Source organism: Callithrix jacchus, chromosome 1, assembly GCF_049354715.1.
Source record: "Callithrix jacchus isolate 240 chromosome 1, calJac240_pri, whole genome shotgun sequence".
In the NCBI taxonomy this organism is placed as follows: Eukaryota; Metazoa; Chordata; class Mammalia; order Primates; family Cebidae; genus Callithrix; species Callithrix jacchus.
In genome coordinates this window covers 14,612,402-14,640,298 of record NC_133502.1, presented here as the reverse complement: position 1 = coordinate 14,640,298, position 27,897 = coordinate 14,612,402, and the positions used below count along the sequence as shown (strand labels likewise).

Below are 27,897 nucleotides of genomic sequence, written 5' to 3'. Positions count from 1 at the left end.
CTGGACTCACCCACAGAAAAGTGAGACAGGCGTGAAAGGAGCTGAGAGCATGAGGGACTGAAGTCTGGGCTAGTGCCTTCACTTAGGAAAAAGCCGGGGAAGCAGAGACAAAAGTTAGGATAAGAACCAGGAAATGGAGAAGAGTTCCATTCTCTGCAGGCAGAGAGGGCAGACACACTCTCCACGACTGGGAGAAGTCGTCCCGAGAAAGGGCAGTGGAGTTGGTGACTGGGCAGGGGTAAAGAAGTGAGTGGAGAGATACAGGTTAGAGTAAGCTGGAAACAGAAAGAAGGAATCAGAGTGGCTCAGAACAGTGACAAGATCTACAGGAGGTTTTACCAGGATTGGGAAAATGCAAGAATGAGCTGAGAAGGATGAAACCCAGGCATGGAGAAAAGATTGAAGATAGAAGATAATATGGTCTGAGTTTTGAAGCAGGGCTCTTTATGTGGTCTCTGGGGAGGGAACTAAGGGTCTTTACGGGAGGCGTTAAGGAGGGAGAAATACCGCCAGCTCCAAAAGAAAGGAGAGGATCGTGTATTGAGAAGCCACAGCAGACTGTGCTTGAGGGAGCTAATATCAGGCTGGCCTGGAGCAGGGGCAGCTTGGGTGAGTAAGGGTTTGGAAAGCAGGCCATGGGGAGTGAGTGGCAGCAGGGGCAGCAAGTGTCATCAGCCTCTTCTCCCCCTGCTGGACCATCGCCACAGCTGTCTGTCTCTCTTGCCTAGATTAACGCCAGAGACTCCTCCCAAGTCTTCTGGTTCTCTCCTTGCCCTCTTTCAGTTGGTCCTAACAGTGTAGCCAGATAAATTGTTTAAAAAGTGAGTCAGAGGATATCATTCCTGTGTTCAGAATCCCCCAGCAAAGGCCTTATGGTGACCCAAGGGTCCCTGTGATCTTGTTTCCCACTCTCAGGCTTTCTCCTAGCTCGCCTCTCCTACCACCCACAGTCTCCAGCCATACTGGCCTCCGTGGGTTCCTGTCTCCTCCACAGGCAGGCTCCTGGCTTGGGACCTATCCTCTCCTTGGAAGTTCTTTTTTTAAATTTTATAAACACACACACACACACACACACACACACACACACACACACACATTTTATTGCACTTTAGGTTCTGGGGTACATGTGTGGAACATGCAGGATTGTTGCATAGTTACATACATGGCAATGTGGTTTGCTGCCTTCATCCCCCAGTCACCTATATCTGGCATTTCTCCCCATGTTATTCCTCCCCAACCTCCCTACCCTCCGCTAGCCCCCCGCAACAAACCCCAGTGTGTGATGCTCCCCTCCCTGTGTCCATGTGTTCTTATGGTTCAACACCTGTCTATGAGTGAAAACATGCAGTGTTTGATTTTCTGTTCTTGTGTCAGTTTGCTAAGAATGATGGTTTCCAGATTCATCCATGTCCCTACAAAGGACACAAACTCATTATTTTTTATGGCTGTATAGTATTCCATATTGTATATGTGCCACATTTTCCTTGTGTCACATTCCTATCGTCAATAGGCATTTGAGTTGGTTCCAGGTCTTCGCTATTGTAGACAGTACTACAATGAATGTACATGTGCATGTGTCTTTATAATAGAACGATTTATAATCCTTTGGATATATACCCAGTAATGGGATTGCTGGGTCAAATGGAATTTCTATTTCTAGGTCCTTGAGGAACTGCCACACTGTCTTCCACAATGGTTGAAGTACTTTATACTCCCACCAACAGTGTAAAAGTTTTCCTATTTCTCCACATCCTCTCCAGCATTTGTTGTCTCCTGATTTTTTAATGACCACCATTCTTACTGGCGTGAGATGGTATCTCAATATGGTTTTGATTTGCATTTATTTAATGACCAGTGATGATGAGCATTTTTTCATATGTCTGTTGGCCTCATATATGTCTTCTTTTGAAAAGTGTTCATGTCCTTTGCCCACTTTTGAATGGGTTTGTTTTTTCTTGTAAATCTGTTTTAGTTCTATGTAGATTCTAGATATTAGCCCTTTGTCAGATGGGTAGATTGCAAAAATTTCTTCCCATTCTGTTAGTTGCTGGTTCACTCTAATGATTGTATCTTTTGCTGTATAGAGGCTCTGGAGTTTAATTAGATCTCATTTGTCTATTTTGGCTTTTGTTGCCAATGCTTTTGGTGTTTTAGTAATGAAATCCTTGCCTATGCCTATGTCCTTAATGGTTTTGCCTAGGTTTTCTTCTAGGGTTTTTATGGTGTTAAGTCTTATGTTTAAGTCTTTAATCCATCTGGAGTTAATTTTAGTGTAAGGTGTCAAGAAGGGGTCCAGTTCCTGCTTTCTGCACATGGCTAGCCAGTTTTCCCAACACCATTTATTAAACAGGGAATCCTTTCCCCATTTCTTGTTTTTGTCAGGTTTGTCATAGATCAGATGGTTGTAGATGTGTGGCGTTGCCTTCAAGGCCTCTGTTCTGTTCCATTGGTCTGTATATCTGTTTTGGTACCAGTACCATGCTGTTTTGATTACTGTAGCCTTGTAGTATAGCTGGAAATTCTTTACCTGGTTATTACTTGCCCCTTGCAAACCTTTTTCCAAATCTGACCTTTGCAGTGAGGTTGTTGCTGACTGCTACACCTCCACCTCCCTTGGCCTTGCTGGTCCTCTTTACCTTCCTCTGATTTCTTTTTTTCTCTCCCTGTCTCTCAGCAGCTTCTCAAACTGGTATATGTTCTTGCTTCTTATGTAAACGCCAGGAGGCAGGGATCTTGGTTTTTAAGCACATAGAACAAGTGGTAGATATTCAATAAATATTTGTAGAATTAAACAAATGAATTATCAACCAAGCCAGTGGCAGGGGTGGGGTGGGGGATGTCTTCCTACTTATGGTTTTAATGAAAACAATTAGCCTTGTTGGAAACGGCAGTCACCTGGGAACAGAGTAGAGAAAACAAAAGATGGATGGCTGTGATGGTGGCAGGATGTGGGTGAGAGTGAGTGACCTGAGGTCCTAAAATGTTCTCCCAGGGAGTCGAGGCTGGAGAGTCTTTGGAGGTGGATCCTGGACTGGGAAAAGAAAATACTAGAGGGTCCAGAGGATGAAGCAAAAATACTTGGTGTGGGGTAGTCGGAGGGGTACCAGGGCACCCTCAGGGAAGGGATGTCAGTGTCTGAGAGCTCACTGGGGGAGGGTGTGCTGACAACATGGACCATGGCAGAGTGACCTTGAGTGTGGAGAATCAGCGTGTAACAAAGCATTAGAGCAGAACTTCAGAAAATTGTAGATATACATTTGTGGGGGTCCGGCACGTCTGCCGGGGGGCTTCCGACCAGCGGAGAGCCTCAGCCCCACTCAAGTGTTCTTAACCTGGAAGAGGGAGTGTGCGGAAGAAAAGATAGAGAGCGGGGTCTGGAGGACTGCCAGGCAATGCCGGAGCAAGAAGTGCCAAGACAGCAAGTTTATTTGTGCAAACTACAGGTTATACACCTTTCAGTGTTTGAGGAGTGATGTACATTCCATTGTATCTTGAAATAAAATCAAGAACATAAATCACAAGAAAAGGGGTACAGAAAGTATGACTCTTAATCAAAGGGTGTACAGCAAAGGGACAATAAAGTTTGCAAAAAGGGGATCATAAATCTAAACGTGTTTTTCTAAAATCAGTTAAGCAAGTAAGATTGTTAACAAGGTATAGCTGGACCTTTCTAAATGACATTCTAACCTTGCCTATTCATATAGAATTATATGCAAACAATATGATTGAGTTAGCAGAGGTAAACAAAGTCATACAGTTATTGTGCAGAGAAGGAACTAGGAGGCACACAATGTCTAACCATACAATGTCTCATTAGACCACAAGGCCTGAGCTCAGCCATTCTGTTGCAAATGTCAGAGGCAAAGATTGATGTTTATAAAATCAGTGCAACCAGACTTCCTCCTTTCCCTTAGCTCAACAGCCTCCAGGAGAGGAGAAACGTGTATGGGCTCAAGCTCAAGATGGCGAGGGTCCTGTGAAGGGCCCTTCGCAGGAGCGATCTCCCCACATACATTCAGCCCAACTACCAGGTGTACTAAAATGTCAATCAGATATAAAATCAAAATGAAATAGCAAGATAAGGGTAGAGCTCTTCAAATGGCTATTTTGAGCATTTAAGCTTGAGGTGGATTCCCAGGCCTCTGGAAGATGTATGTTACAAGCTTTCTTATTAGAAATATTGTAGGAAAAGAAAGTGATTTACGAACATTTAGGATCATTGTTTCCTTGACTGATTCATTTGTTCTTTAATTTGTTTAAAATCATCTTACTTAGCTCATCAAACTTCAAGAATATCAGCATTGGACTGTGCAAATTCAGTCTTATTTTCCCAAACTGAAGGAAGTGTTAAGATGAAAATTGCTTCTGAAAAACAACTTCTGTGCCTGAGTCCAAATCGGCAACCACAGAAACATATTGGGGAAGCATAATTAACTTTGTATTGGTGCCAGCCTTTCTAAATGAAGGTGGAGGCCTTATAGGCTAGGAGGAGGATCTGGCCATGACCCCACTGTCCTTATGTGAGGTTCAACCAATTGGCACCTCAAAGTGTTCTCCCACCCTCCTCACTGTTCCAAGGGTGTCCCTCTGCAGCCCCATGCGCTGTTACAGGCAGGGGAGGGTGTGTGGGCAGCAGTGTCCCCATGTGCCCTGGCATAGGACTCTAGGGGACATGATTGAACATGTTACACGGGAGCAGGGCATGCATGCAACACAGTGTCACGGTGCCCTCAGGAGCTGGAGAACTCAGTAGAACCGTGATGCCTCCTGCTGAAACAGCTAGGGTACAAAGTCGGTGTGTTGATTTTTATGTTTACAAAGCATTTCATTCTTTTATTTTTTTCCTCAGCCTGCTGAGGGTAGTAGTGTTTTTTTAAATATATAGTGGACACTGTGTAACATGATTTTTGTTCCATGCTGTGCTCAGGAAAACTTAGGATCAAGTGGGGAGTTGAGATTAACTACATATATAACTAGATGAAAGAGAGCACACACACCTGTATACGTCAAGTAAATGTAAGACATTATTCTCTTATCCTGAATGAAGGATATTGATGAACCCAGTATCCAACACTGTATATTTGTGTGCTCCGTGTGAGGTCACATTCTTCTTTTCCGTTCTTCCTTTTTAAAATAATATTTAGCTGAATTTTTTTTTTTATATGGAGTTTCTCTCTTGTTGCCCAGGCTGGAGTGCAATGGCACAATCTCGACTCACCACAACTTCTGTCCTCCAGGTTCAAGCGATTCTGCTGCCTCAGCCTCCCAAGTAGCTGGGATTACAGGCATCGCCACCATATCCAGCTAATTTGTGTATTTTTAGTAGAGATGGGGTTTCTCCATGTTGGTCAGGCTTGTCTCAAACTCCCAACCTCAGGTAATCCGCCCATCTTGACCTCCCAAAGTGCTGGGATTACAGGTGTGAGCCACCACACCTGGCCTGACATTTTAAATATGTCAGAGAGAATGGTAAAATACCATAATTGGTGGAATTGGATAAACATAGACCATATTTGTAAACCAATGAGGGATAGAAGGCCAGTTTTGTCTATGCGATTAGTATACATGTCTTAGGATATTAAAGATGATCAATAGGCATGGATAGAGGAAGATCTGAACTAAGGATGATATCTTCCGTCAGGGGTAGCTTGATCAGATGGAAATTTATGAAGGATATGCTGTGACTCTAGCGTTCATCGCCTATCCCTCTTTATTATGATTATTTGTAACTATGAAACTGCTCATTATTTTTTCCCTAAATAGAAAATAAAGCCTCCATGAGAAGACAGCTGTAGTTTGTTTTTCAAGTTGTAAATCATACTTTTTTGAAAATTCATGCTTACATTTGCCAGTGTTCCTACCATAGTGTTTTATATATGATAGGAATTTAATAGGTGTTACACAAATGTATGGGTAGGAGATCTTGGCACCAGTGGGCTTTGAGGTCATTAGAGCATATCTCAAGATGGCAAATCGTGAGAAGAAAAGGAGACACAGTATGTTTGCATGCAAAGACAAACACACGCAAGCCAAGAGTCCTTAAAGGAAATGGAAATCCAGGTTTTGGCCTCAGAATTCTTAGATATCCTTTAACATATTACCTGGCATAAAAATCTTTACAGTTCCTAAAACAAAAAGAGTCCTGCTAGGTCTGTATCTGCCTTTCCTACCAGTGTTGCCTGGAAGAACCTAGATGATACTGAGTGTCTTCCCACATGGGTTTGAGCAGCCTTGAGTTAGCAACACCCTTAAGTGTATGCACGAGATCCAAAGCGGACAGATTCAGTAAGTTCATCAAAGTCCCCTGATGTCAGAAGTCCTTGAGTCAGAGTGCCTTCCCCATCTGCTTAGCATTATTTCTGCAAAGCAGACTCTCCACTGTGTTTGAAGTAAGACTCTGGATGGCAGCCCAGGAGCTGAAATGCTGCTCTGACGGGACCAGTGTGGCACTGGTAAACTCAGAGGGATTTGAGCAAAATTATCCTTAGTGCATAAGTGACACCTTACACACGGATGGTGGGTGGCATATTAGGGAGTATGTCTTTCTGAGACTAGTCCTGAAGGAAAGTTCATTATGTATCGAGATGTATACAGTCGTGAGCTGCATAATGACCTTTCAGTCAGCAACAGTGGTCTCATCAAATGATAATCCTGTATTTTACCATACCTTTTCTGTGTTTAGATATGTTTAGGTACACACATACTTCCATTGTGTTACATCTCCCTGCAGTAGCGAGCACAGTTCCGTGCTGTGCAGGTTTGTGGCTGGGGAGTAGTAGGCTACACCCTATAGCCTAGGCGTGTAGTAGGCTATACCGTCTAGGTTTGCATAAGAACATTTCATCGTGTCTGCACAAGGACGAAGTCACCTACTGATGCATTTCTCAGAATATATCTCCAGCATTATGCAACACATAACTGAGATGGACAAGTTTGAACTCGAAGCATATTCACTGTGCTAGATGTTCACACAAAATTGTGGTCCTTTTAGCAACTAAAATAGAACTCTAAAGAAAGACAACCAGAGACACACAGACAACTGGAAAACAAAAGAAAGTACACTTACTTATGCCTGCCTCAAGGTTAAATGGAATGCACATGAAAGAGTTGGTAGCTGCTTTAGACAGTTAGAGGAAGTGGCAGCACCCAAGATTTAGTCGGATGTCCACAGGAGTTTTAGCTCAGGTCTGTCTCTTACCACTCTGATCCTTTCAGAAGTGATAAACCTTCCTAAAATTCACTTTTCTTAATCTGTAATTCAGTCATGACATTTTCCCTAAAATTTGGTTCTCACATATGTCTGAGAATCCAAAGAGATACAACCATCCAGGGGAGCTCTGCACACCCATGCTCCTGTTTTTCCATTGGTACGGAGATGCCAGGTTACCAGGGAGCTTATTACAGCCTCTCTTCTCTCCTCTAGGGAATATCATTTTATTTTTGAGGGTGGCTGTTTTTAGTTGCAAAATGATGTGGTGTGGAGCAGGCTGAATCCCTTACTAAATGGGAAGCCAGACATGCCACTTGGGACCCAAGTGACCACAAGGCTACTCCTGGCTTTCTGGGTACCTCTCCTGTCCTCAGTTGTGCAGTAGTACTTAGGAAGTGATTTTAAAATTGCTTCTTTGTAAAACCAAAATAATAGTAATAATTCTTTATACAAATGCACTTAATTAATAACTTTAGTTATTAAGGGTTCTGAGCATTTATGTTATTTAGTTTATTGCATTTTAATAAATAATCATGTGTGCTCTTCCACTTGAGGGATTTGAGAAGGTGGCAGAATGAAATTCATGTGACTCCCAAAGGTCTACTGAAATCTGGCTTTTTAGGAAGCAGTACATTATTTGGTGACAGGAACTATCTGAAGTCTCACCTGTTGCTGAGACGGTTTCCTTTGGAACCTCATGTGCTCTCACAGCTAAATTGTGCAGTCCCTGTTTTAAAGTCCCAACTTCCTATTTACTCGGCAACATTTATCTTGTGCCAGGTGTTCTGCTGGGTGTTGGAGAATTTAAGATGAATAACACGGTAAGATTCTCAAGTCTGGCAGGAGACACAGAAGGCTCTTTGAGTAATCTCAGCAGAATGGCACGTGTGTCTGAGATCAGTCTGAGCAACTTGGTACCAGAGGGGCATGGTGCATGAGGGAATCAGAAATAGTTCATGTTGCTGGGCAGTTGGAGAAGGGCAGAAGCGTCCAGAAAAGTCAGTACAGTTGGTCACAAAAGGTCTTAGGTAATGCTGAGGAGTTTGGATTTTATTCCGGTGGCAATGAGGCGTCATTGAAAGAATTTCCACTGAGGCATAATGCTATCAGATGAGAGATTTAGAAAGACAAACGGCAGCTGTGCAGAGAATAAAGAGGGATGATAGAGGGAAGGCAGACATACTGGTTAGGGTGCTGCACTGTGGTTTGTGCCTTGCTGTGTGTACCTTGACATCAGGCAGAGTGAAGGGTGGCATTAAAGGACCAGAGAAAGAGATGGGGGACTGTGCAGGTATCAGTGAAGAGGAGCAATTAGAGAGGCATAGAAGGTCCCCCCACCAACACCACCAAGAAAATGGATTATAGAATTTGTGTTAGGTGAGCTAAGGCTCAAAAAGTCCATGAGAAATGCATAATTCTCCGCTCATATCAAGACTCAGCCCAGCCAGGCACAGTGAGTCACACCTGTAATCCTAGCACTTTCGGAGGCTGAGGTGGGATGGTCGCTTGAGCTTAGGAGGTCAAGGCCTCAGTGAGCCATGATTACACCACTGCACTCCAGCCTGGGCAGCAGAGCAAGACCCTCTCTCTTAAAAAAACGCAAAAAGACTCAGCCCTTGTAATGTTTTAAATGCGTTCCTTGGGAATTGGCTTTCATTAAATCCCTTCCAGAAACCTCCATGGAATTCCTTCTTCAGCCCCTTTGTCCTATGCATTGCTCATTTTCTTAATTACTAGCGAATTAAACGTCGAGGCCCTTTAGGCAGTGCTTCCCTGAGAGTGGAATTTGTCTGACGTTAATAGAACACCGTGGGTTAGCTGCCAAGACATGAACTGCGAGGTAAAATGTGGGAACGCCCTGTATAAATTTTAGTTTCCAGTCTAGCTTGGTACTGAATCCTCTCAAAAAGCAAGACATTTGCTCCGAAGCAAATGCATCTGCCAGAGACTTGGAAAGGTTCCATCGTCTCTGCGCTCAGTAAGTGTCAGTGATGTTCCTAGAGTTGCTGAATAGTAATATTCAATGCTGCACTCGGTACGAAATATTTAATATACAGACCCGTGCAACCAAGTGGGGTTTCCAGCAGATATCAAAGGGGCATAATTCTACAGAGATGTGAGGCACCGTACCGTGTGGCTGAGGCCTAGAGACAAAAGGAAGGAGATCTTGTGAGCCATCTCAGGGGGAGTGGTTTGCAGTCAGAGATAACTTTAGAACATGGACGTGGATGCTAGCCCAGCTGAGGACAATAAAAATTTAACCTAAGGTGAACTCAGGTAGGGAGATGGGCCAGGCCCAGGGAATGCTCCTGAAGAGCTTTGTCTTGCTCAGACCTCCTGGGCTTTGCTTTTTGGCTGCGTCCAGGTCCCAGTCTCCTGAGCTCTGCATACCGTGCCCTGCCCCCACCCCAGGCCCACCCCAAGAGCCGCCCTTCCTTCAGCAGAGGCAAGTACTATTTCTCTGACAAATGCATGAAGTCCTCAGGTGTTTGAGGGGATAGTTCCACTAAGTAAATGAAATAAGCACAAGCAAGGATGCTTTATATTGATTACAAAGAGGAGAGCGAGGATTGATGGCTCCACAGTTTAGCCTAAGGGTAGACTGGAATTGACGGCCTCTGAGGCCTGCTGGGCTTCTCTAACAGGTGGTCAGTGTATGGACCCTGGGCCTTCCCTCTGACTTTCGGTCATCGTCAGAGAGTAGCCCATCTTAGAGGCAGGACCCCAGGTACCTCAAAATTCTCCTCCACATTCCTGGGTCTACAGTCCTCTCACTCATAGTTCCCTACAGAAGAAAAACGTCTTCTCCTCTCCTGACTCAGTATCTCAGCTGGAGTGCGGTGGTCCCCCCTTTCCTTGGGTCAGCTCCCTCAGAGCCTGCGCTCCCTTTTTGGGCTGTCCCTGATGTTTGTTTCTCTGTTGGGGGAGGACACTCCCAGCTCTCTGCTCCTTTGAACAGCGGAGATGTGGAGGCACTTTGTCACCAGTTCCAGCAGCTGGCTCAGGTTACAGCCCACCCACTTCTCTGGGAGGTTGTCTTTAGCTCATTGTTCCGAGGGTCCCAGGGCAAGGGTGGGCCTATTGTCTGTTTTTTAATTAAAATCATATAAAATATGATGTTTTAAATATCCCATGGATTTGCATACTTCCCACCAGGAATTAAAAGGGCTGTTTTGTTATCGTTTCAGCCCATTGTAAAGTAATTAATAAAAAATCCAATGCCATGAGTTGAAAAGGTTAGAAAAATAATAGAAATCTTTTTTAATACTTACTCATATTTATTTAAATCTATATAGTGAATCTTCCCTCCTTTTAACCCAACGATTCTTTCCATAAAGAAAAATAATTGGCGTAAGCAACTGTAATTCAAAGCAAATATGGTATTCATCTTTTTTCTGGATGCATTTTATGTTTTAGTTTCTTACAAAGCAATTTCCAGCACTCAGATAAACCATTTGAGAGGAACAGACTTAGAATTCCATATTCACAGAACTGTGGGATTTTTAAACCACAAAGGAAACCTAGAGATCCTAGAAGACTGTTCTGTGGATGTGGAAAGTTCAAATATCCCCCAAGATTACACAGCTAATTAGAGGCAGAGCCTGGGTAAAGACTCAGGTTTCCTGGCTCTCAACTCAAACCTCTTTCCAATATCATTTCTCAAATTCTAACATCGGAAGTCGAATAAAATGATTTGCTTAACATTTCTTGTGGTTTGAAACATGAGCTTCTCAGAATCTCCAGCTTCAGTGGGGTCGGGGTAATGTGTTGGCTGCCACTAATGGAGGCCAGACAGAGCCCCGGCCAGGCTGGGGTCAGGAATGTAGTTAGGAGAAAGGGATTCCACATTTAAGCTGCAGAGAGAGCAGTGAGTGATGATGGAGAGAAGCAAGAAACGCCCAGAGGACCCAGGGGTCAGCCTAGGTGAGAAAACAGGTACCTCCACGTGCTCCCTTTAGGTAGGCCTGCCCTGCTGCCCAAGGCTAAGTGGCTTCCCACGGTGGCTCAAAACCATCACAGTAACCCCAAAGTTTGGAGGCGATCATTTCAACTAAAAGGAAAGAACTTTTTTTTTGTAAGAAGGATCTATTTGAAATTTGTCATTCTAAACTAGACTTGGAGACAGTTGTAAATTTCACTCTGTCTTCTGGGAGCATCTCTGTGCCTTTCTAGCTCATTCTGTTAAATAAAAGCAAAACAAAAACAGCCCCATAAATATTAAGACTGGGGCTCTCAGGTATCTGTGCCTCCTCATATAAGCCCTTTGGGAAAGGACATCACCCCTTTTTCTTCATTTTCAATTATGTGTGTGATTTTGTGGAACCTATCCTAAGACTCCTGTCCATACTTGGCAAAGGTAACTAAGATTTTCTGAGTGTCAAAGGCTATGTGTTTACCCTAAGTAATGATACTGACTGAAAATAATTTACCTTCTATTATAATAGCTAGGAAAGGGCTTTTATCTGTCTATCTTTTATCTATCTGCCTATATATCTTTTTTTCTTTCTTTCTTTTTCTTTTTCTTTCTTGTAGATGCATACCTTGGTAAAGGGTTTTTATTTTTAAATTATGTTTGTGCTGTGAGATTTCTATCCCAATAGTTATCTGAGATGCTAGCAATGTTTAGGTTTAATTATGATGTCAAATGTTTTTTCCCCCTTCCCTTTTCAAATGTACAGATTTCTTAGCAGAATGGAAATAGTTTGTTTCCAGACATAGAAATAGGACTGGTATGCTTTGAATGGCCACCTTGATGTTGATTTATATAAAGTAGATATAGACCCATCTTTTAACAGAAATATGATTTTAGCTGATAGAAAAGTAGAAAAGAATGTCACAGCTGTAAAAAAGAAAACTTGGCTTACTGTTGAGAAGGGCTTTAGTGCTCTTGGAGTATAAATCTCTTAGTATTGGCTTGGACTTTGCTAGAAGCCAAATGAATAAAAGTATAGAAATTTAATGTGAATCTGTTTGGCAGAAAGTAGACGATTATCTGAATATGATTTTTAATCACAAAATCTATCTCCTGTTCTTAAAGGAATTTGCAGTCTGGTCGGGTAAAGAAGGGCATGCGGGTACAGGAGAGTTTTGGATAATGGAGTCAAGGATTGACTATTTGTTCAGGCAGGTCTTGGGGTGGCTTATAAGGTCACCATGGTACAGGATCGGTCCTCAGCTTTGCAAGTCCACAGATGGGATTTGGTCAGCCAGAGTGCTCCGGGAAACTGACTTGTTGCAGGCACCCCGACAAGAGCACAAATCGGAATGTCATTTTATTAATAGGCATCGAGAACTAGAATTTACAAGCAGATGAGAATACCATGTTGGCTGTGCATTTTCTCCCAGCAGGAAAGCCTAAATGAGAAGCATATTATAAACAAGTGGCTCAGAGACATTGTATGCAGAACAAGGGCCATGAATTAGAAGACCTTAGCAGCTGGTGGTATCAAATGTTGATGGCCCCATTGGTGCCAAGCCTGGTAGTCCTCCCTTCCCACATGGGTTCCAACCTTTCTTTTATTTTTTATTGATTGATTGATTGAGCCAGGGTCTCACTCTGTCAGTCCAGCTGGAGTGCAGTGTTGCAGTCTTGGCTCACTGCAACCTCCACTTCCTGAGTTCAAGTGATTCTCTTGCCTCAGCCTCCCAAGGAGCTGAGATTACAGGCATGAGCTATCACATCTGGCTATTTTTTGGTAGAGATGGGGTTTTACCATGTTGGCTAGTCTGGTCTTGAACTCCTGACCTAAAGTGATCTGCTTGCCTTGGCCTCCCAAAGTGCTGGGATGACAGGTGTGAGCTACCACACCCAGCTCCAACCTTTCTCTTAAATAGTGATAAAGAATTGCTCCAGCCATGAAAACCTGGTTCTTTCGTTGGCCCATTCTTATCCCAGATGTGGAGTTTTAGTGTTGTTTAATTCAAAGTCAGTGAGAGTTTTAGGCAGTTTTTCCTCTGACTTAAAATATATTTTTAGTTCTAGGACTTAATGGACTTTTTTTTGCAAAGAGCTAATCTCATTTATAATATCTTAATTTTGTGCTTTGAACTTCCCAAGGGCAAGTTTATCTTCATGTTTCTCTTCCTTTTGTACTGAATACAACTTGTGCTCATCTTTTACAATTTAGCTTAAGCTAAATTGCAACTTTCCCTCAGTGTACCTTTTCTTGAAGTCCTCTCCTCTACCTTATTGAATTTAGACTTCCCTACTTTTTTCTTGCATATTATCCTGTGCTTCTGTACTCTCTTCTCTATACCCTTCTGTACTTATCATACTTTAATAATTTATTTCCTTATCTTCCTCCTTCATCAGACTGTAAGCTTTAAAAGAACAGCAACTATATTTTATTAAACTTTGTGTCTCCAGCTGCTATCTCAGTGACTGGAAAAATGTAGGGACCCAGTAACCTGTGGATAAATAGATAGATGGATGGATAAAGTAATGTTTATGCTGAGTCCTTAAATGATCAGTAGAATGTTTTTCGTAAGACACTGCAAACTACTCTCAAGATCCAACAGGCATTTACTGTATCTTACTTGACCTCTTTCATGGCATTGACTGAGTAGAAGGGTGATGGTGGAAACGAGATTGCAGCATAGTGTATCTCCTCCATGCTTCTGTCTTAACTCTGTACTGTAGCTAGTATTTGAAATCCATTTTTCATGAAAATGGCACTGTTCTTTGGTACTGTAACTTGGAGATGTTTCTAGTAGCATCTTACATTCTTGTTTTGGTTTTCTATTGTTGAATAACAAACCACCCCAAAGCCTAGTAACTTAAGACAATAATTTATTATTCTTGCAATTCTAAAACCTGGTCAAGGCTCAGCTGGGTGGTTCCTCTGTTTACACTATCTGTAGGACTGGAATGTCGAAGATGGTTCTTCACTCCATTGTGGTATCTCACCTGGAATGGCTGAGACCAGCTGGGGGATGGTGGGGCATCATGTGTATATCCTGTCTTTATGCCTAGCTTGTATTTCCTGTCACCATGGTGATCTCAAGATAGTAGAACTTCTTATATGGTAACTGGCTTCCAAGAAGGAGATAGTGAAAATTCCCAGTTTTTTTTAAAGGGTAGGTTTAGGTCTGGTGCGTTGGCTCATGCCTATAATCCCAGCAATTTGGGAGGCTGAGGTGGGAGGATTGCTTGAACCCAGGAGTTCAAGACCAGCCTGGACAAAATGGTGAGACCCCATCTCTATAAAAAATATAAAAGTTTTCCAGGCATGGTAGGTCATGCCTGTAGTCCCAGCTACTTGGGAGGCTGACGTGGGAGGATCACTTGAGCCCAGAAGGTTGAGGCCACGTGAACTACAATTACCTCACTTCATTCCTTCCTGGGCGACAAATGAGACACTGTCTCAAACAAACAAACAAAACAAAGGCTAGGTTTAGAACTGGTCACCATTTCTTCTACCTCATTTTGTTGGTGAAAGCCAGCCCAGATTCAGGTAAAGGGGATACAGACCGTGCCTTTTGGTGTGTGGAACACTACGCATAGATGAGGAAGGGTAGCAGCCATTTTGGAGATTATCTAAAAGAGATCGAATAGTGTGTGGTTCAAGACATGCACTAAAAAATAGCACTTATGCTACATACATACTAAAGAAACACATCTAGTTTAGTTTATTTGGATGAAGTCTCTGGGAGAGAAAAAGGGCTCTGATCAGAAAACCATTTTTTGTCAAAATCAAGGTTAGGAATTGATCAGTAATGATTCATGTGTAAACCTAATTTTAAAATGAGAAACATTATGCTATCTTACCTGTTAAAACTCAGGTTTCTCTCCTTCTGTGGAACTTACATGAAGGAAAAAGAATAATTCAGGCCTCTCTTTAGTAATTTAACGTTACTTTTTTTTTCCCAAGTAAGAACACAATGGGACTTTGATATACAAGAATTTAAAAAGATCTATTTCCTATTACTTTTCTCACCTTAGAGAGGTGTTTGGAAAAGTTTTTTTCCAAACATAATTAAAGTTTCTTGAGTTGGTTATTCTACTGGGAAATTTTTGTCATAGATTTTTTTTCTTCCTAATGTTAGGATGAAGAATGGTCTAGAAGTGACCCTAATAGTCCTATTTCTTGACATGAGCTATTTCATGAATGTTTTAAAAGTATGATAATTAGTTTCAAAAATTTTGAAAGACCCAGATAAATCAAGATCAGGACACAGTAAGTAGGAACATAGAATGTATACTTTTTCGAAGCATACAGAATTTCATAAATAATCCCCCTTTATTGATAGCATCCCTTTCATAACAGTTGTGACAGTCTATATGTAGACAGTATATTGCTTTGTAGCTTTTTGAACAGCTTGTGCCTTTCTTCCATGCTTATGGTCACTCATCTCTGTGGCATTTCACAAGAACAGATGTGTAATAAAGTTCCCAGGAGGCTGAAGGAATGAATAATTTACCTGCCAGGGACTTTGGTGAAGAACAGAATTCATTTCTTCCATTCCTTTAGAATGGGGGTCTTATTCTAAAAATAGGCTTTAAGATTATTTTCAAAGATAGATACAGTGGAAGAAAAGCATAATTATAAGTGAAGCAGGCACAGCAGAGAGAAAATGCAGGCAGGAAATAAAATTAAATTGTACACAAAACACATGCCCTAAAGTTCTCCACCTGGGCTGGAAGATAAGGGAGCAGAGGTTTGACCCAGTGCCACCTCCAACCAAAAGAAGGGAAACTGCCAGGACCAAGGCTGTGAGATCCCAGCATAGTCATTTGCCATGAAGAGCTAACAGGATGGATTCTGTTAACAGTGTTTGCTTGTTTGCTGCTCTAATGACTGTGATCTGTTTTGTTTGTTTGTTTTCGTTTTTGTTTTTTGAGATGGAGTCTCACTCTGTTGCCCAGACTGGAGTGCAGTGGCACGATCTCAGCTCACTGCAACCTCCGCCTCATGGCTTCAAGTGATTCTCCTGCATCAGTCTTCCAAGTAGCTGGGATTACAGGTATGTGCCACCATGCCTGACTAATATTTTTGCCTTTTTAGTAGAGACAGGGTTTCACCATGTTGGCCAGGCTGGTCTTGAACTCCTGACCTCAAGTGATCCACCCGCCTCAGCCTCTCAAAGTGCTAGGATTATGGGCGTGTGCCACTGCGTCTGGCCGACTATGATCTTGTTAATATTACCTAAGGGTTATAGTCCATGGGAGAAAAAAGCTAGAGTATTTCTTTCTGAAACCTGAAGGCCAGGCATGGTGGCTCACACCTGTAATTCCAGCACTTTGGGAGGTCAGGCGGAAGATTGCTTGAGCCCAGGAGTTTGAGACTAGCCTGGGCAACATGGTGAAACCCCATCTCTGTTTAAAGAATAAGGCCAGGTGTGGTGGCTCACGCCTGTAATCCTAATGCTTTGGGAATTTGAAGCAGGTGGATTGCTTGAGTTCAGGAGTTTGAGACCACCCTGGGCAACATGGTGAAATCCCATCTCTCCTAAAAAAGTACAAAAATGAGTCAGGTGTGGTGGTGCATGCCTAGTCCCAGCTACTCAGGAGGCTGAAGCATGAGAATCACTTGAACTCAGGAGGCAGAGATTGTAATGAGCCGAGATCATGCCACTGCACTCCAGCCTGGGCAGGAGAGACAGACTGTCTCAAAAAAATTTTAAAAATTAAAAAGAAAAAAGAAAATGAAACCTGAAGCCAGTTATTAAGGTATACAGGATCTTACCCCTGTCATTTTATTTAAGACAAGCATTTCAGCCTGATGAACAAGAACAGTTCTAATGTTCCTTGGAGGGGAGGTAGCATTCACAGATCATAGATTCATTTAACAATTACTGACTGAGGACCTTCTGTGTGTCTAGTTATCTATGCTCTTAGGCACTGGAGATGTGGCAGTGAACAAGAACAGATATAAATGACAAGAGGTAGGTGGTGGTGATGGTTGCACAATTGTGTGAATGTACTTTATGCCACTGAACTGTACACTTCAAAATGTTTAAACTGGTAAATTTATGTTTTGTATAAAAGCAGTTAAGGCAAGTAAAATGCTATGTCATGGGACTAGATCAAGCACTTGGGGGTGGGGTGTTAACAGACTTTGAAAGGGGCCTGTACCCTGCAGGAGGGGCTGGCTGGAGAGATCCGTGGGTGCCTGATTCAGAAAGAAGCAAGAGCTGTGACCCAGCCTGGCTTTGGAACTTGAGGTTGCCAAATGGAATCTGTTGTGTGTGACCCAAGGAGGCAGCTGCACTGGCTGGGGGAAATTGGAGGGACTCTATGGGTGCCAGGCCCAGCTGCAGGGCACACAGCTGCACTCTGAGGCTGGCACCTGCCTCCTTTACTTACCCAAGGCTTTTCCTCATGTTTTTATTTCCAGACGGCCATCCTGAGACGACAGGGTCGATACATATGCTCAACAGTGCCTGCAAAGGCAGAAGAGGAAGCACACAGCTTATTTGTTACAGAGGTAAGGCTCTTTTTTGCATTGTTTTACATTTTAAAGTCATTTTCCCCTAACTGCCTCCTTTTCTTTAAATTTCAAAATTTTCAACAAGTGTCAATGGACTAATTATGATTTTATGATGGAAGTTCAAATAAGAGAATAATGTGAAGTTTTCAGACTCTGAAACTGACAAAAATGTCCACAGGGGCTATTCCTTTTTTATATTTTTATTATTTTTAAAAATTTATTTGGAGGGGGCTATATCTGACTACAAAAAGTGAATTCTCCAGAGTTTATCTCATGGGCTTGAAATAAGCAGTAACTTGTAAATGAATTCACTGGAAATCTGTTGGAGGCCTTGTCACTAATCCTGTTTTAAGGGCAACACACACATTTATGTATCATTTATTTCATTTATGTATTTATATTTGCAGGTTATTTTTGACTAGTTTAGTATTCATGAAGTACTAGCTGATAATAAGCAGGGCCTATCACTGGTCAATATGTATTATTATATATATTGATTACTATATGTATTCCTAATCAAGAGACGTTGATTAATATTACTTTTATTTGAGCATACACATAAAATTGTATTATGGAGGAAAGATAAACTATTTACTTATTTATTATTTTTTATTTTTATTTTTATTTTTTGAGACAGAGTCTTGCTCGGTTGTCTAAGTTAGAGTGCTTTGGAGCAATCTCAGCTCACTGCAACCTCTGCCTCTCCCGGGTTCAAGCGGTTCTCCTGCCTCAGCCTCCCGAGTAGCTGGGATTACACACATGTGCCACCATGCCCAGCTAATTTTTGTATTTTTAGTAGGGATGAGGTTTCACCATGTTGGACAGGCTGGTCTCAACCTCCTGACCTCAAGCGATCTTGGCCTCCCAAAGTGCTGGGATTACTGGCATGAGCCACCGTGCCTGGCCAGAATGACAAATTACTGTAATTTAGGTGGCTTGCTTTAGTTTTTCTCCTTGGAGTGTTTGTTTTTTCCTCCAGGTAATTTTAGGTAGGAAGGAATAATTAGGTGTTTTAATTTTGTTTCTTTAAGTGCTCCTTCATTTAAAAATGATTTTCTAATCCTGATTTTTCTAGTTGATATTTAGATCATAAATATGCCTGTCAATAAAATTGCTTACATAAGAAAGCTGTGTATACTTTTATAGATAAAGACCAATTAAATAATAATATGTCATTTCCATTGAGATTTTTAAAAAATTAAATATAAAATTTAAAAAATTTAAGGTGTGTTTTCTCATCTTTCTGAAAAGGTAACTTTCTGTCTTACCTCCTTTGCCACTATATTAGTAAACTTAATTTCAGACAAATACAACCAAATATGTTTGTGAATGTATGTAGTTATAAATGCCTTTTTAAGGGAGATGGTAGCAAACTATGACCTGCAAGCAAAATCTGTCTGTAGCCTATTTTTGTAAATAAAGTTTTATTGTAAAGCAGCCAAGCACATTTGTTTACATATTGCCTATATCTGCTGTCACCATGCAACTCAAAGTTATGTAATTGTAACAGATATAATGGGACCCTCAAAGCTGAAAATATGTACGATCTTGCCTTTTGCACAAAAAGTTTGTTGACCTATGTTTTAAAGCATGTGGCAAAATTATTAATTGCTAATTCAATTCTCCTAGTTGATTAAAAAAATATGTTTTTTAAAGGGAGAATTCTCCATTAAGTTTTTTAATCACTGCAAGCTGAGAAATAGCTGTTTCATTCTGTGCCGCTAGAGCCAACATAACTAAATACTTTTGGGACCTTCCACTTGGGTGGAGTGAACGTTATTTCCTCTTCATCCTCTGATCCAGAGAATGACCTAATGGCTTAAAACAAAGCAAAACAAAACAGAAAAAGAAAAACTTCAAAAACCTTTGAGTGTAACTTCAAAATATTATTTAATTTCACAAGTTTGAAATGTCAGTCACATTTCTGTCTTTTTGGAGGTACAGTTCTCTGGATCTGGGTTTCTGATGGGACGCCTTATCTCCTAGACTTTCTATATCCCCAGAGGTGTGGGGGTTGCTTGCCTAATTCTGTGCTTCTGCTTTGGAATTTAGCCAGTGGCTGCTATGTAGATGGTCAACAATGGCTTGTTAAATCACTGAATCTCTAAATACTTAGCCAGATTCACTGTGGAGTGTTTTTAGTATGTACAATTCCTTATAATTATAAATATTTGAATGTAATAAAATATAAATTATTTTCCCCATTTTGCCTAAGGTATTAAAATTTGAACTTCATTTATAAATGCATTTATAATATACAAATTTATGCTGGTTTGTTTAGGTTTTAATTTGACAAGTACGTCTTATATTTCAGAATAGCTTTAATGCCCTGCAGGAGACTTGGTGGTACAACTTGAGCTGCAGTGCTTGATGAAATCCCACTATGGCTCTCTGAAGATAATAGGAGCTTGCCCACAAGACTGTGTTGTACATGGTCAGGCCTGACTACTTAGCTGTGCCAGTGGGCACGAGGCAGTAGTGGGAAAACCCAAAACTATGGATCATTCTGAAATCTGATTGGTTTTAGAATGCAGTTTGGATTGTGAATGTATGATACTCTAAATGTGAAAATGCTTTGAGAAATCAAAAAAAATCATTTTCAAGGATAAAATAGTGTTTTAAAATATTCATAACTACATCGTAAAAAAACTGAAAAGTTGGTCAACTGACTCTGCTCTTAGCCCTTCTCTGGTATTTATTCCACCTCTCAGCATAATTTTAAAAACTTACCTTCACATAACACCCTTGCTAGTAAAGTGCTATCGTAGAGCCTGGCACAAAGTCCGCGCTTGCTGCTGTTGCAATTATTATTTTCATGAGTTTGGAGGTGGAGGGGAGTTTGCTTCAGAAGGCCTTCAGGCATAGCCTATGACACAGATAAAAAGGTTGACAGTAGAAATGTTGTTCATGTTAATTATAGGCAGAGTCAAATAAACTAGATAAGGCATAAATACATTTACCTACCTATATTTTCACTGATTCACTCATGCTTTTTTGTGTACACTGAAGTCGGCATATATATAGTCAAGTGCTGACTGTACAGATTGTTTGAACTAAGCTGATTTTAACTAAAATACTTTTCCTTTTGATTTTGACTCATTCATATTTGACGATCTGGTGGATGTCAAATTATAATCTTAGGCTGTATGCACTGCTGGAGGATCTTCATGGTTAAATGAATGACAGACACCGGGCTGGCCCATTGAATCTGTCATGTGGCGAGGTGGTTTGAATGCAGTCTGTGTAGGTTAGGTCACTAAGAGAACCTTTGGCAGTTGAGGACTACATTAAATATTCTGTATACACACAGAGATGAAAATGTCATGGTGCTAATGTTAATTGAAATCCAAATCTTTTTCCTAATTATTTCACTCTTCTTCTTATGAATGGAAAGAAAAACTGGGGGGAAATTTGTATGATAGTATCAACTAACAGAGCTAGTTCTTATATAAGTAAAAACCATGAAAGCTTTTAAGTTAAATATTAAGTAACAGAGCTAGTTCTAATGTTAGTAAATACCATGAAAGTGTCTTTAAGTTCATGCATTCTATTCACTATCATCTCCTAATAGAGGCCAGATGGCTTCTTAAGAACCAGGTGCTTAGTCTGAAATAGTTCATTGTTACGTAAATGTCACAAGGTTAGGTGAAGTTGTCTCCTTGTAAAATCTGCTCTCAGATCATTAATGATGATAACTTAAAGTGATACTGCCCCCAAAGGTAATGTTTCAGTGGTTCGAAGTCTCAAGCTTCACAGGAGTCTGGTGGTGGAATTTCAGGCATTAACTGGTTGATGGGCAAGATTTTTTTTTGATGTTTGTATGAGTATGCCTTCAGAAACTTTCCCAAGTGTTTTCCAAAAAATCATCACGTATCTTTCTGTTTTTTATTTTCTGTTTTTAAAATCCCCCTTCAATAGTGCATCAAAACCTATAACTCTGACTGGCATCTTGTGAACTATAAATATGAAGATTACTCAGGAGAGTTTCGACAGCTTCCGAAGTGAGTAAACAATGTTATACACATAGGGAAAAAAGTCTTTGTACTTGAAATGCTTGAGGGGAGGTGTGTAACTTCATATGCAATCAGAGTAACTGGAGAAAATATTTCTGGATGGTTTCTGTGTATGTGGTGTGACTATTGCTTACAGGGCCTTTGATTGCAAGACTCAGATATTCTACTCTGCCATTGATAAGCAGTAATGAACATGCAGATGGTTTCATATGTCCAGTGATTCTTTTCAGGGTACCACTGATAAACAACCATAAATAAGTGAAATTTTTTCACTAAGAATTATAAGAAAATGTAAGTGTACTGAAATATGCCGCAGTATATTTTTTCCTTGAAAAGAATATTTTGAGGAAGATACTTCTAAAGAACATTTTACATTGAATAAATTTTATGTTTTAAAAAAAAGTAAATCAAGAAACAAGCATTTTCCCAGTTAGATTTTTTTTTTTTAACCTCCTTTAAAATATTAACTTATTCTAAAGTATACCAGAAGCAGTAGTGTTTAGAATGAATAGTGGTGGTTGACTGAATCGGGGTAGGTCGGTATTGCCGTGGGAGACCGTCTGTTGAAGGGTACATCCCAAAATGACACAGTTGGTGTCTCAGTCCATTTTGTGTTGCTTTAAAGGAATACCTGAGGCTGGATAATTTATAAAGAAAAGAGATTTATTTATTTATATATTTTTATTTATTTTCTTGAGATAGAGTCTCGCTCTGTCACCCAGGCAGGAGTACATCAGCTCACTGCAACCTCCACCTCCCATGTTCATGCGATTTTCCTGCCTCAGCCTCCTGAGTAGCAGGAGGATTACAGGCAAGCACTACCACACCCAGCTAACTTTTGTATTTTTAGTAGAGATGGGGTTTTACCATGTTGGCCAGGCTGGTTTCAAACTCCTAACCTCAGGTGATCCACCTGACTCAGCCTCCCAAAGTGCTGGGATTACAAGTGTGAGCCATCGCACCCGTCGAAGAAAAGAGATTTATTTCGCTCATAGTTCTGTAGGTTGTACAAGAAGCATAGCACATGCTTCTGCTCAGCTTCTGGTGAAGAGTTTTGTGCTGCTTCAAAACATGAAGGAGAAGGTCAAAGGGAAAGCTGGCACTTGAGAAGAGAAACCAAAGAGGAGGAGGAGCCTCACTTGATAACAACCCATTCTCTTGGTTACTAATCCATTTCAGCAACAGGTACTTCCATCCTGCCAGGAACAAGAATTCACTCATTACTGTGAGAACAGCACCAAGCATTTCATGATGGATTTGCCCCCGACCCACTAGGCCCAGAAATGCAATATTAGGGACCAAATTTCAATCTGAGTTTTGGTGGGAATAAAAACTATATCCAAACCATAGCAGTTGGCAAATTGAAGTACACTTGATTATGAAAATTGAAAGCAACTAGTGATGGATTATGTTTTAAAACTAACCATCACCAATGAAAATATTACTTGAGGCCTGATTAATGCATTTTTCTTTGTGTTTGTTAAATCTTTGAGCTGGAACCTTTTACGCTGTTCTCAGTGGACCTAGCTGTTTGTTTTTCCTCCTTGTGTGGCTTTGCCACTCCTTAAGAGTGTTCAGCCAGTTCCCTGATTGCCTCTTTAAACCTCAGCCGGGAACACTCCCTCCTAGCATTATCTTCTCCAGATGGGTATGCTCTTTAATACTATATTTACCCAATCCTCCCTTTGGGATTTTTGAATTCTTCCCATTGGATTGGCTCAACCCATCTTTGTTGATCATTTTGTTCATAGTCTCAGGGTTGAAAGATACCAGACTATGTGATGTCATGTACTTACTGTCTCATAAGACTGGGGGTACCTTTTCCCTTTTCGCACTAATAAGAATTTCGAAATGTGTGATGAGAAAGAGACGGAGAATGGTAACACTGGCGAAGAACACAGATTCTACATTCTGCCTGGGACAACTCTGCCCTCTGCAAGCCTGAGTTTCCTCACTGTTAAATGGCCTCAACAACAGTCACCATCATTAAAGGATCAAATGAGGTGGCACGTGAGAGGCGCACTGGGCCTGGCACCTACCCCACTGAGTAAATGCAAGCGTCTTGTTTTGTTGTGGTTGATACCACTGTCGTTAATCACTTTCAATGCAACAACTCAATCTTCTTTTTTTTCCTCATAAACTTTGTATTAAAAGTTATTCTACCAAGTCTTTGTTTATTAAAAACTAATCCACTTTATTTTTTAAATGCCTGCTAACTCCCCAGAAGCTATGCTGTCTTTCCCACATAGCTTTTTGGAGTTTTCTTACTCAAGTCTCTTGGCTTATCCACCTTGAAAAGCAAAGTACATAGATGGTTTTATTCTTTATCTGAGTAATGAAGCTGGGCCATCTTTGGATTTAGTGACGCCTGGGCCCTCTGATGGAGGAGGAAATGCAAAGCCTCTTCCTTGACTAGGCATTTGTAAAACAAATTTTCTTTCTTGTTTTTATAGCAAAGTGGTCAAGTTGGATAAACTTCCAGTTCATGTCTATGAAGTTGACGAGGAGGTCGATAAAGATGAGGTGGGATACCTGCTTGCTGTTGCTTCTCTTTTGCTCTGGATTTAAACATCCATTTTACAGACTTAGATTAGTTAGAAAATTACCAACATTTAGCCAAAACAGGCATTCAAGTGTTTCATGAAACGGGAACAATTTTTTTTTCATGTTCTTGATTGACTGGAATAAGGTCTCTGTTTCAAGTTCGCCGCTCAGCATTTCATGTTCTCTTGGTTGTGTTTATTTGTTCTGAGATCATTTTCAAAGACTTGGATCCGATTGGACTACATTGTTAAAAGATATCAAGATTACTTAGACCTTGAATTTAGGGTGTTTTTCAACAGATCTTGAAACAACTGCCAGCCCGTAGATTTTAATGGCTATGTCTTCAGTGATTGCTTTCAGTGAAGTCTGATTTTATCAAGCTCACTCCTCCTCCTCCTAGAGAAAAGCTCATGGATAAAGATTTTTATCACTAGCATTATAGTCAGAAATGCTAAATCTCATGGCTAAAGAAGTATATAAAGGGAGTGGGACACTGAGCAGAGTGAGGGAAACCTCGCAAAAGACAGTGCACATCTCCACATTTCTCATTCTCCCCACTGAAGGTTGAATGTCCCATTGTGAGTTTAGGCTTTTCCTTTCTTAAAAAAATTGCCAACTGAGCTATAACATGAGCCATTTGCATGTAGCAAATTATTTTAGAAACCACTTTTAAAATAATTCTAAGAAAAATTAGTGCTCATTCAAAATGAACAATATATTGGGAACTTGGAGCTGATGGGCATGAATAGTGACAGGAGGACCAGTGGGAATATTGCATGTAAGGGCATACACCAAGCTGTAAAATCCTAGATGGCAAATTATTCCTATTATTGCTATTGATAGCAATAGTAAAACCACCAATATTAGCATTGAGATCGTCTAAGACAAAATATATGATGCGTCTTTCTGCAACTGTCTGATTACAAAAGCTTCGACAGACTGTGTGTATTACGGGTATATTTTTCCTCTTTCTGTTATACATACTATTATGTGCTTACCATATCTGTAGCAGCAGCTGGCAGCTCCATGTTAACTCCTCGTTAAACCCAGGTCTTGCGGTGCGTGGTTGTGCTTACAAAGCAGGTCTCTTCACTTCTCTCGGCTCTTTCTTTTCCCTTCTCTGACTCCCCCTTTCATCCCCTCTGTCCCTGCTTGCATTCTTGCCTGTCTCTCCTTCTCTTTCCCCCCATCACTTTATCTCTCCTTTCTGTATTACCTCACATTTCCTCCCTTTCTTTATTCACCTTTCCCTGAACTAAGCCTCTGGGAAAGTTTCCAGGAATGTGCTTTTGTCCTCTGACTATAGGGGAGTGTAATTTGAAAACATTTTTTCATGAAACCAGGCAAGACCTTCCAACTTGAGTGGTCCAGTGTGGGATGTCCTTTTGTGGCCCATTAAACACTGACAAAAATTTGGACAGGAGCTAGCTTTGCTTTTAATGGAATAAAGTTTTCAGAAATGTAAGTGGGTCTCTCTCTTTTATTGCTAAGTGGACTTTTATGTGACTTGTAGGCATTGGTGTCAATGGGTAGGTATTTCAGTAAAGGGGCAATGGACAACTTGGCACAAAAGGAATGACCTTCCCATTGACCAAACTCACAGCAAGTAACCCAGATAGTAACGGGAGGCTGACTGGTGGTGTTTTCCTTCTGTCCTAGGATGCTGCCTCCCTCGGTTCCCAGAAGGGTGGGATCACCAAGCATGGCTGGCTGTACAAAGGCAACATGAACAGTGCCATCAGCGTGACCATGAGGGTGAGGATGCGTGTCACTCTGCCCCCCCCACACAAGCCCTTTCTGCCATAGAGTGTGAGAACAATGCTCAAGATGAATGTGCGTGCTGTTCTTCCTGACAAAAGGGACATTGTCTGGTTCCTAGGATGCTCCCCTGGTGATAGCCCCCCCATTGGCACAGCCCCATTCACCCACTTTCCCTCACTGTCTTCTGACCACCAGCATAAGGAGACCATCCCTGGGCTGGTGTGAAGGTGCAGTCACTGACATAGGCTTTCTTCTCTGTAGTAACCGAAAAGTGTTCCGTGTTACCTCACAGAATGTCACCAAGGGGCTCTGTGCCATGCCAATCCTGAGCACTTCTGTGGAGATGTACTATAACAAAGTCAAGTAAAGCAAAAATTGAGGACGGAAAAAGAAAATCATTGCATAGAAGAGAAGGTTGCATAGAGAGAAGTCTAACTAATAGAAGAAGCTATTCAGGAGAAAAGTGGGACCAGAGGAAGATCAGGATTGATAACAAAGGAGGCAGGGAGATGAACAGGGAGATAACAATGAAGGAGGAAATGTAAGTGCCATTACCCCGAGGCTGGAGAATCATTCAGCATCACGAGGGAAAAAATAGTTCCCATTCTGTGAGCCAGAAACCCTGGGGATTTTAGAGAAATTTTCCGTCCTTCTATGTTTCATCCCAAATTGGAAGTCCCTGCACTGCTTTTGGGTAGTTATGTAAAATCTCTGATTCTGTGGGTGAGAAAAACGACCCGGGGATATTAGGGGAACCACCTCCTCAGAACTGAGATGCGGTGACCCTCTTGGTTGAGATGGGGAGTCTTAACCCCGCAGTGACCTGGAGCGTCAGCTAGAGTGAGAACAGAAACAGGTTTTATGTAGGTGTGTAGTCATAAGTGGGTTATTGATAGAGATTGTGACCCTCTCTTCATTTTAAAAGAATATCTGTGTGTGTTTTTTTCTCAGTCATTTAAGAGACGATTTTTCCACCTGATTCAACTTGGTGATGGATCTTATAATTTGAATTTTTATAAAGATGAAAAGATCTCCAAAGAACCAAAAGGATCAATATTTCTGGATTCCTGTATGGGTGTGGTTCAGGTAAATAAGAAAAGAGTTTTACCATCATGTTTCCTTACCTGCAATAGTGCTTATGTATAAATTAGCAGATTTAAGCAAACACTTCCAAAAATGGCAATATGCATGGTAGAAAGGTATCTAACTTTAAATGAGGAAAGGCTGGTTTTTCATTATTATAGAATATGGCACAGATAAGGTAGAGGCAGAATTATGCTATGGCAGGCGGGAGCATTCTGGCTCAGCCATTTTATAGCTGTGTGACTTTTGACAGACTACTTAATTCAGATAATGAGAATGTTTCTTTAATATGATAATGAGTGCATTGGATGAATCAATGCAGGGCAATACTTATAACACTTCATAGTGCTCATATCTCAGTGGTTATTTTTATCACTAGCGTTATAGTACCAATGGCTATGTAGATCAGTAAAGAGATTAGGTTTCAGCACAGATTGAGTTCAAATATCTGCTCCTCCACTTACCAGCTCTGTAACCTTGGAAATGTTATTTAACCTCTCTGTGCCTCAGTTTCTTCATTTGTAAAATAGGGATAATGACAGTACCAAATATGGTTACTGAGAAGGTTAGTTAATTGCACATGTAAAGAGCTTAGAACACTGCCAAAAAATGGTAAGCATTTGGCCAATATTAGATAGTTTTGTTATCACAGGACCGTTGTGCTTTTGTACCATAGGGCTTATGTATTTATCCTTAAAAAATTGTTAGTTGTACATAGCACATGAATGTATTTTTATTCTAAAAAATCAGACAATACAGATAAAATGAACGTCCTTCTGAACTCCTCCCCTCCTCCCGTCTGTTTTCTGCAGGAAGCTACTACCAGTTTTGCATGATCCTTCTATAGGTTTTTAGC

At 41.1% G+C, this 27,897-nt stretch overlaps 1 protein-coding gene across 50 annotated transcripts in view; it reads left to right on the top strand.

Annotated features, from left to right (window-relative positions):
• DOCK9 (dedicator of cytokinesis 9) overlaps nt 1-27,897 on the top strand; it is a 295,684-nt gene that overhangs the window by 137,778 nt on the left and 130,009 nt on the right. For all 50 annotated transcript variants that reach the window (XM_054245273.2, XM_054245030.2, XM_054244912.2 and 47 more), the window contains exons 3-7: nt 17,548-17,637; nt 21,559-21,641; nt 24,107-24,176; nt 25,857-25,952; nt 26,910-27,044. In XM_054245273.2, the coding sequence (XP_054101248.1) occupies nt 17,548-17,637; nt 21,559-21,641; nt 24,107-24,176; nt 25,857-25,952; nt 26,910-27,044 (474 nt within the window). The remainder of the gene's footprint in view (nt 1-17,547; nt 17,638-21,558; nt 21,642-24,106; nt 24,177-25,856; nt 25,953-26,909; nt 27,045-27,897) is intronic.